A 10,515-nucleotide genomic window follows, 5' to 3' on the forward strand; every position below is an offset into this window, starting at 1 on the left:
GTGGAAGATCACCAAAAACAGTTGAGGTTTTGTTTGTGTGGCATATATATGTGTATGTTTAAAATTTCTCTCCAAATAAATCTTTTATTTTCGGTTTAAATCATAAACCAAACCAAAAACAAATTGAGGTTATTGCCTAGTTCTGCAGCTCCCAAACTTCTATAAGCAAAAGCCTTCCAAAGGAATCTGGTTGGAATGGAGGCCTAAATGTAGTCTGGCAAGAATAGAGTTTTTACTTAAATAGTGTACTATATGCAGATTTTAAAGGAATAAGTTATAATTTATAGAACATTGAGAACACAAATAATTATCTGTTGTGAGGTATACTATTACTTCGAAGAGAAAGCTTTTGAAGAATTTGGGAGATTTAAAACCCCATCTCTAAGCAGCCACTGCTTCACTGAGATTACAGACTTCACAAGGAGAGGAATGGGATATGGTATGCCCAATTCATGGAACAATGAACACACTTATAAAATGTTTGTTCATGAAATGAATAAATGAATAAATAAATAGGTTTAGCTAGCCTGGTAAAATGAAATACTCATAAAGTGTTTAGGTCATGGTATGGGTAATCTGATTTTTATTTTCCTATGTATTCATTTCTGTATTTCTCAAGTTGCCTAGAATAATCATGGTTTACTTAGGAAAAAAATAGGATATGCAATTTTATACACAGCATGTGATCGAAAGAGAGGAAGATCGGGAAAAAGAAAGAAAAAATGTTGGCAAAGATGTTAAAGTAATTTTTTTCTTTCTTCTATTTCCTAAAATTTTCTATCATGTAGAAATTTTGCCATGAATAGTTCACTTAAGAAACAACAACAAAAGGACAATTAAAATTGTTTGCCTGAGTTGTTAAGTATTTTCTACGTACAGGGGTGGGCTGCACTGACACACCATCCATTCATTCAACTCACTGGTAAATAAGAAGAGACCCAGGCTTCCCTGGTGGCGCAGTGGTTGAGAGTCTGCCTGCCGATGCAGGGGACGCGGGGTCGTGCCCCGGTCCGGAAGGATCCCACATACCACGGAGCGGCTGGGCCCATGAGCCATGGCCGCTGAGCCTGCGTGTCCGGAGCCTGTGCTCCGCAATGGGAGAGGCCACAACAGTGAGAGGCCCGTGTACAGCAAAAAAAAAAAAAAAAAAGAGACCCAATGAAAACCTACACGAGCTCACCAGCTACTGTGAGAAACAGCCAGGTAAAGAGATCCCCAGAAAGTCAGAAGAGGACCTGTGCAGGTGTGAAAGGGGTGAAAGAACAAAGGATGTGCAGGAGGGCTGCCCAGAGGAAGTGACCTTTGAACTAAATTTTGAAGGGCAATTATAATTTGCCCAGTTTAAAAAAATTATGGAGGGAAGAAAACATGGAGGGGTGAGCAACAGTTTGGAGACAGGAAAACATTATATTTTTAGGAAAATGAAAGTTACAAGAGTACATAGTACATGTCACAAAGTGACCCCAGATAAAGCTGGAGAAATCTGGAGGGATTAAATTAGAACCGTGTGTGCAATGCTGTTTGCTTTCATTTTTCCTAAGTGCACAGAGACCAAAGGAGGATGATTTGACACCTTATTTTGACCTCACCCACCATTGTGCCCTGAGAACATTTTAAACTTGTGTTGATTCTTCTATTCACTTTTTGTTCCACCAGTTAGTAAGGAGTTGGTACAAATGAATGAGAATTAAAATACACCAATGCTAGACTATACAGCAGTCTAATAAGTGATACTAATGTTTCCATTGCCTACCTGAGAAATAACCAAAAACTCTCAAAATCTCAAAAAGGAATCTTGCTGAAGGAGCTCTCAATCACAAAATGGATGTTACTAATAGAAATATCAACACAAAATAGATTTGAGTATAGCTAGTACTGCCCAATCTAAACTTTGACAAAAGTGAAAAATTATATTACATGACATATTTTATGTGACATTGAAATGCAAAAAAGAAAGAAAGAAAGAAAGAAAGAAACCAACAGTGGCTAAAACCACACATGAAGTGTTATTTCTGGTTAAATAGAAGAATTAAAGCCTTTTTGGGCAATTTAGATCTGTGTGGTTTGACAAGAAAAATTGCACTTAGAAAAATAATAACCAGGCTTCCCTGGTGGTGCAGTGGTTGAGAGTCCGCCTGCCGATGCAGGGGACACGGGTTCGTGCCCCGGTCCAGGAAGATCCCACATGCTGCGGAGCGGCTGGGCCCGTGAGCCATGGCTGCTGAGCCTGCACGTCCGGAGCCTGTGCTCCGCAACGGGAGAGGCCACGACAGTGAGAGGCCCGCGCACCGCAAAAAAAAAAAAAAGGAAAAAGAAAAAAAATAACCATAAAGGAAAATTCCCACAGGCATAAACTATAATCAGTAAAATGTGCCGTGGATAAAAATCAATTCATGAATTTAATAGCGATTGTAAAAATTAAATGAAAATAGATGCTGTTGAACGTTAGTTCAGTAAAATAAAAATGGAAAAATTGGTAATGATTTAATCAAGTTATATAAAAAATACTCAAGGAATTAAACTAGCTTAATGGAGGGGAATTTTTCTGTGAAATATATTTTCAAGAAAAATTTATAAATGTTGGTATATTCTAATTAAATGTTTATATTCATAAATGTTGAGTCAAAACACCTTGAGACCAAAATCATGGGATCAGTATATTCTCTATCCCAACTGGGAGCCATTGAAGGAGGAATGTACAAAGGTGAGTTTTGCCTTTTACAAAGATTATCTTGGTAACAGCTGAAGGGAGACAAGGTTCCAGGCTACTAATGTTAAGACACTGTAGCAGAGCTGTGATACGGAATGTATCTATAAACTATTTAAGAGGTAGAATCCAGAGGAGTCGGAAAATCCCTAAAATAGGCGATACAAAGTTAAAAACATTCAAAGATCTATAAGAGTTTATTCCTCTTCCACACAGCCTTAAACCTTATCTTCTCAGAATCTCTCAAAGGAAGAGATGTGATTTGGGATCACGTTTCAACGGGAAAGAGCTGTGTGCTGTGATTTCGAGGGATTACGTAAATGAAATTTACCACTTTGCAGAGTACCTCACTGTTTACAAAGCAGTGTCACAAATATTATCACGTTTAATGCTCACAACACTTTGTAGATGAGGAAATGGTGTATCAGAGAAGAAAAATGATTTGGATCCAGATCACACTATTCATAGAATTTGCTTTCCAAAATATTTCTCGTTCCACCCGCCATGGTTTTCTCCAACTTGGATGGCTCCTGACTCATTTCCTATGATGCTTAGTATTTCTTTTATCAGTAAACAAATTATTGTCTTTTTCTTTAAGTGGAAATATTTAAAATATGGTGACCACACTTTATTTCTTGATATTGTCCCTTTGATAACCTCTTTTATCGAAACATCATTATTATTTGTATGGGTGTCTCTAACCTATTTTCATGACTATCAGGACATTTTGTTTTAATTTACAGAGCAAAGAGTTTCTTCTTCTCTATCGGTGATTTTTGTTAAGTTCACTTTACCGTGCATTCATTTCCTAACACTACCTCTGAGTAGGATGCTGAGTTGCCCTCGACTCAAGTTCTGCTCTCCAGCAGATCACTTTTTCAGATGGTTGATGAATTTGCTCACATTTTGGTTGGAAGCAAATTTTTGAATATATGAACGGCAATCATTTTCATTTAAATACCATCACACGGACTTACACCTTTATCACACTCGCGATATATTTATAGGAGAAATTGAAGTTTTAGTAAAGTCACTTTTTTCACTTCAGATACTTGTGTCTCATTTTTAACAGGAAATGAATGTTTAATCTTTCAACACTGTGTAAGTATGCACCGTAAAAGATGTTCAAGTTTGTTTGAGTTTGGGTCTTCAGTACAGAACCTAAGAAAAAGCATTGATAATCTTGCTGATTATCTTTTCAGAAGGGAATCAACTGAAGGTAAAGTGAACGAACGTGAAAGATTCTTGACTATTTTCCTAACACTAATTTTATATATATTTATGCTTGCCCCAGCTGAAAGAGAAGGAAGGTTTTCATTTCTTTCTTTATTTTTTCTTGTTTCTGTTGTTTTCCTGAACACATAATACTCTGCTTACAAGAGCCATTCCCTAGACTCTTGAGAGACTGAAATTGGAATAACATATTGACATATAAAAGGAATGCACATTAAAGATTTTAGGCAATAATTAAATATTTTCTTATCTAAATATTGATTACAGCCATGTACACAAAATCTATTAATTACTGTAAATTTTACTTCTGTATATTGCAGAATTGTGTAGAAATAGATATCACATGGTATTGCTAAATGAATAGCCTGCAATATTGTATTTTTTTCTTTATCCTTCCATAAGACTATCTTTTTTTTTAATTGAAGTATAGTTGACTTCATTATTGTGTTAGTTTCAGGTGTACAGCAAAGTGACTCAGTTGTATACATATATATATATATTTTTAGATTCTTTTCCATTGTAATTTATTACAAGATATTGAATGTAGTTCCCTGTGCTGTATAGTAGGACCTTGTTGTTTATAAGACTACTATTTTTATGCATGCAAAAGTCACAGCAATAACTCTTTGGTGATCAGCAACTAGTATGTGGTTGGGTGTCTCGTACTGACAAAACTACTTACACAAGATTGAAATTAAGTTTAAACTGAAGTTAAGTGAAATTTCCATTCTTTTCTCCTGTCTAACAATTCCTATAGACTTGTAAGATGACTGAAAAAGATCAAAGATCTGCAGTGATGACGAATTTCTTTCTCTGCACCAGTAACTCTTATATACACATGGTCTGTAAACAAAACCCTGTAACATGAATGCTGCATGCACCTTCATCAACAAAGTCAATCAACCTGACTACAGATCTCTGCCCTTCACCTGCTCAGACTGAAATTCTTTATCCCATTATCTAGTAAGAAATGACGCTCAGACTCCTCCAGGCTTTCTGTGCACACAAAATGCAACTGGCAGGGTGAGCCATTTTCCATCTGCCTTTGGCAACAGTCCCAGGTCAAGTGCTACCCACACCAGTATGTGCCAGGGCTGTCTCGTTCCCCTGCTACATGAGTCCCTCCCTCCCTATTCCTTACTTTTCTTCCTGTGGACGTCTGGATCTGAAGAGCAAAACAGACCCATCAAATGAAATGCCACTAGCGAGAATGTCCAAAGAGTAGGTTGAGGAAAATTTAGAAACAACATATGCATGAACTATGGATTTTTAAGAAATCAGGAGGCTCTTTCCAGAGAAAAGGTAAAATAAGGAGATGAAAGAAGGAAATGGGGTGGGGTTGGGGGGAAGGGCAAAGCCTGTAAAGATCTAGATCTAAAATGATTCTACTTAATCTTGATAAAATTGTCCAATGGCCTCCACCTTCCACTTTGCCTCTGACTAGTTTTTTCATTTCATGTTTTTCCCCTCTCTGTCCTTTCTTTCTGAAAATTTTCTTACCCTCCTCCTTCTCCTCTATTATTATAATCTGCAGTTTCATCAAAAAATGCCCATTGCTTTTTCAGTGTCTGGGAAGAAATCAAGCACAAATGATACAAAAAAGGCGTAAGACGGTTTCTGCTATCATGTAGGTTACAATGGCCGTAATGCTCTGATTGGTAAACAATAATGCCAGCAACAGCAAACTGAAATAGTATGTGAAAAATGACAAGGAAAGGTGTTAAAAAGTATCCAAATTCGGTGGAGATGTTTTGTGGCAAGAGTGATGAAAGAGAATTTTAGAGGGGAAATAGGATTGGCGCAGCGCCTTGGAGGTCTTGAGGAAGTGTAGAGCGGCAGGGTGTTGAAACTACCTGCTGTTTGTTCTATTTTAGTCAATCATAAAAGAAAAAGAAAAAAAGATCCCTGCCCAGCTCCTGCCATGCTCCTAGCTCATCGGTGGACTCAGTTGTTCTGTCAAAAGTTTAGAATAGAAACCAAGGCAACGAAAAGATGTCGGAGGGTTTTTTCCTCTTTGATTTTATATTTTTAAGCTGTAGGGTGTGAAAAGAAATGGACAGATTAGGATACTACTACAACATTGCAGGTGAAAAGGGATAAAGTTGTGAATTAAAGGGATGTCAGTAGAGGTGGGGGGGGGCGAAGATTTTAGAGATCATTACAAAGTAAAATGATAGGACTTGGGGAGCATTTAAATATATATTTCAGATTTTCTTTCTCCCTCTCTCCCTCTCCTTTTTTCTTTTTTGCAAAAACACAACACAGTAAAACAAGATTAAATTTAGGAAAGGAGGTGGTGGGGTGGTGGTGGTGGGATGAATTGGGAGATTGGGATTGACATATATACACTAATATATATAAAATAGAGAACTACTAAGATCGTGCTGTATAAACATAAATAAATAAAGTAAAATTAGAAAAAGTAAAAAGACATAAGCCCTCAGCACACAGGCTAAAATAATTTTGCTCAGAGACTTTGCCTCAATACTGTTAGAGTTCTAGAATAGCTCTACATCACTGTCTGTTTGACTGAGAAAGTTAGGAATGAAACAATGTATCTGGGTTTCATGGTTTAGTTGGAAAATATTGTGTTAAATAAATATTAAACGCAAAAATCTAACAAAAAAAAAAAAGGAAAGGAAGTAGGTTCTACCTTCTGAGGGGTGAGTCTGGACATGGAGAATCAGGATCATCAGTACATAGCAGGTGATGATAAGGAACTCTGAGTCTAGGAAATAAGAATAAAACAGGCCGAAGGGGCTTCCCTGGTGGCGCAGTGGTTGAGAGTCCACCTGCCGATGCAAGGGGACGCGGGTTCGTGCCCTGGTCCGGGAAGATCCCACATGCCACAGAGCGGCTGGGCCCGTGAGCCACGGCCGCTGAGCCTGCACGTCCGGAGCCTGTGCTCCGCAGCGGGAGAGGCCACAACAGTGAGAGGCTCGCGTACCGCATAACAAACAAAAAAAAACAGGCCGAAGATTGAGGTCCATAGAACTCCAATATTTAAAAGTAGACAAATGTGGAGAACCAGTAGAGAGATGATAGACAGACCAATATATATACATAAATATATAATGTTTGTGTATTATATAACTCACACATACATATATATATAACTCATCTATTTATGTGTGTGTGTATGTATATGCATACAAACAGTGTAGAAATATCTATGTTCTTACAGTACTTAATTGTCACTGGTAGAAGGATACCAAGTAACCCAGAACAGAGCAAAGACCCAGCTCAAAGCTGAGGGCTCTGACCCTGTGCTCAGTCACGTAGAGAAAGGGAGGAAAAGGAAACCAGACCCCTAACCTCACCTCACCTTCCCTCTAACCAAAGGCATTTCAGAGTCTAGCGATGGTAACAATCCCAGGCAGATTTGTATTAGGAAAATATTTTCCAAAAACTCAATATATAATCATACTCACCACCCCCAAACTCTACATTGTATTCAGAACTTAATAGGATTGCTGATCAAATTCAATTCATAACTAGTATTGAATACCTGCCATGGGCAAGGCAAGGTACATGTTTGGAACTAAGAGCTCTTTTACTTCGATGGAAAAATGAAAACTTATGTCCAGGAAATGACTCTTAACTGTTATGACACATAACTCACATAACATGTATTCATGGCCGTTATGGTGTGAAGCCGTAGATCCTGGCACTACTTTGTGAGAGCCAGAGATCACTCACTCCTACCTGCATGCTTGAAACCATCACTGTCCCCCAGAATTATTTAAATTTTAAACAAAGTGTTGGTTTCCGGTTAACATGGCCAAGAGGCACAGAGCAAATAGATCAGACGTTTATGTAAAACTCAGCCAGCAATGTTACTCTGCTCTGGCAAAGTGTAACTTTGCCCATATTTGTATTTTAGAGATTAAATAACACATCCGAGTTTGCAACAATTTATCCACTGAAGTCACTCTCCATTTGGCTCTATTTCTTTATGCCTTTAGAGTTCACAATATAAATTTGAGGTCTAATATTTCCTATAAACACTAAACTCAACTGAACACATGAAAGTAAAACATATAATGCAACTCTTAGGTTGCTAATATAGAAAAATATATCATTTAAAGAATTAATAATTTCCAAAATTATACCGTGAATCCCAAAATCTCTCTGGGGACTTCAAAGTATGATAAACAAGACTTGCACACCTAGATAATTATATCTATATATTTTTTCTAAAACTATGTTTGCTCTCCATATTTATGTGAGCAGTTGAAGTGAAACTTGGTTTTCAAAATAAATCTATGTATATCGATACATTTATTTATAGTATAAACTATTCAGCTCAATTGGTTTAAAGGTTGCTAGATCATTTTATACTCTTATTTTGATGATAAGTTCAAAGATGTTTCTTATGGTAAAAATCCTTAATAGACCGTGTTGAAATTTTTATGGTGGTTTGCTCTGTGGCCTATAAAATATTTGAGAATTTCTTGATGCTCATTTAAAAGTGTTTCCCAACAGTTCCTGAGTGGGAATTTTTAATGGAAATTTACTCTGACTTATGATAATACACATATTATTACCTTATTAAAATTATTATTCTTTATAAGTTGGCTTTTATTATTATAACCAACTTTATAGGAATGGTAACTTGGTAAACATTTTCTGTACTAAGACAAAATGCTGTACCTATATAAAAAATGTTTAATCCGTTTTTGCAGTTAAAGAAAACAGACAAAAAAACCACTATCCACGCTGCTTTCTACTGTCCTTGGTTACACAAAATGTAAATTAACAATGTAGCGTGCTCAGAAGGTAGCTACTGCCCTGCCCTTTAGAGAAAAGGAGAGCAGTAGAAAGTCAAAAAAAGATTTCAAAGTGAATTACAATCAGCAAGATTTTTAAAAATATTTTTCCTGTTTTCTTTTCTTTTTTTTTTCACTTATTTGGAAATCTACAAAAATACCATTTAAATATCTTTTCAATAATAAAACATTGCTTTTAGATTCTACACCATAAGGAGTAATATTACATATCAACCAAAAATGTACTTATGACCCAAACTGAAACCGTTCAAGAAATGTACATTAAATGGACCATAAGTGTACAAAAATCTCAAACGTGAATAGGTACCAGAGGTCCGATTAGTTATAGTTTCCTATAGAATACAGCATTTGCATGATTCTTAAGAGTTCAAGTATTTTTATCTCGTCAAGGCGCTACTATTTACCCATCACCAGGAAGGGCGGCGGCCCCATAAGAATTTTCAAAGCAAATAATCATTAAAACGACTGTAAGGGACCAAAACCTTGATTTAAAATACATTCTGTGATAAGAATTTGCAGAAAGTTAATATTTAATTAAATACCCAATTGTATTATTTTAAACTACCATACAACTAAGTATTCAATAAAATATTTCAGTCATAATCAAAATTTGAGGAAGCAAACTACTGGCCCGAAAAGAGGGAGTGGCTTGCATGCAAGCAAAGCCATAGTATGATTTTTTAAAATGCATTTTTTGTTGGAAAGACAAAAATTTACTTCTTTTGTCATTAAAATTTCCTTAGACATTCATAAACTTGTGTTTGTATATTTTGAGGGTTAAGTAATAGCTTTTGTAATATCCTTGAACAGTTTGTAAACCAAGATACAGAGAGACAATGTTTGCCTTTTAAATCGTGATTTTTTTTTTGGCCAAACATGTATGCCTTTTTAAACAGAAACAATGTATTCTGTCACATAGCAAGCCATGTCCCTCTGAGGTACAATAACCTTGACTGTTTTACAGTTGGCTTCCTCACCTCCAGTCACCAATGCTTAATTTATTTTTATGTCTATTTCAAACCAATGACCTTACACACACACACACACACACACACACACACACACACACACACACTAACTAAGGAAATATGAATTTCCTCGTACTTACCTGTAACCAACACTACAGTGTCCAGAAAGGCAAAGCCAAATGCCAAGAGTTTAAGCCACAAATACATGGTCATATCTGGAAATCAGCCGTATTCCTGTGAAATAGCATGCGTCCTTCTGAAAGGCAAAATAATGGTTATTTCCGCAAAAATGTTTCTCTGTAAAACTGAATCAAAAAGAAAAGAAATGAATGCATACTCTTCACTGGTGTCTTATCGGACAGGGAGCAATTTCCTCCTTTGCTGAGAACAAACCACTTGCTGCTAGGTAGTGATGTCAGATTCGGTTTTACTAACTTCTCCAAAAATGCTGTAAAGCGTCCTCTTTGCAGGAAGTCAAGAAAGTTGTTCCAAGTCACTGCAAAGGCGTCTTACTTCCTTAACCCAAGTGATTAGACTGAGTTAGCAGGCCTTTCAAAAGATGTTCCCTACAAGGAAGATGTGTTTTTAGTATCCAAATAACGCTCCCAAGCAGTATCCATTACAACCAAAAACGAATATAACCCCCCCTGAAAAATCCATGACATTTTTACCTAAAAGATGATGAAACATAGTCAGCATGGCTACAGCAAAATGGGGGTTGGCAAGATGATACACTAATTGAATTAGTAAAAAATACCTGTATGGGTTTTAAAAGGACCAAATGAATGAAAAAACTACTACCTATCTGGTTATTTTC

General features: G+C 36.6%; 1 protein-coding gene across 6 annotated transcripts in view; it reads right to left on the bottom strand.

Moving 5' to 3' along the window:
- PTPRC (protein tyrosine phosphatase receptor type C) overlaps nt 1-10,176 on the bottom strand; it is a 123,433-nt gene extending 113,257 nt beyond the window's left edge. For 3 of the 6 annotated variants that reach the window (XM_024764217.1, XM_024764216.1, XM_024764215.1), the window contains exons 1-2: nt 10,036-10,176; nt 9,839-9,954 (exon numbers count right to left, since the gene is read on the bottom strand). In XM_024764217.1, coding sequence (XP_024619985.1) covers nt 9,839-9,911 — 73 coding nt within the window. In that variant the 5' untranslated portion in view covers nt 9,912-9,954; nt 10,036-10,176. The remainder of the gene's footprint in view (nt 1-9,838; nt 9,955-10,035) is intronic. The other 3 variants (XM_024764220.1, XM_024764219.1, XM_024764218.1) reach the window with 1 other exon arrangement.
- Nucleotides 10,177-10,515: the final 339 nt, after the last annotated feature.

Source organism: Neophocaena asiaeorientalis, unplaced genomic scaffold (genome assembly GCF_003031525.2).
Source record: "Neophocaena asiaeorientalis asiaeorientalis breed wild unplaced genomic scaffold, Neophocaena_asiaeorientalis_V1.1 scaffold159, whole genome shotgun sequence".
NCBI lineage: Eukaryota > Metazoa > Chordata > Mammalia > Artiodactyla > Phocoenidae > Neophocaena > Neophocaena asiaeorientalis.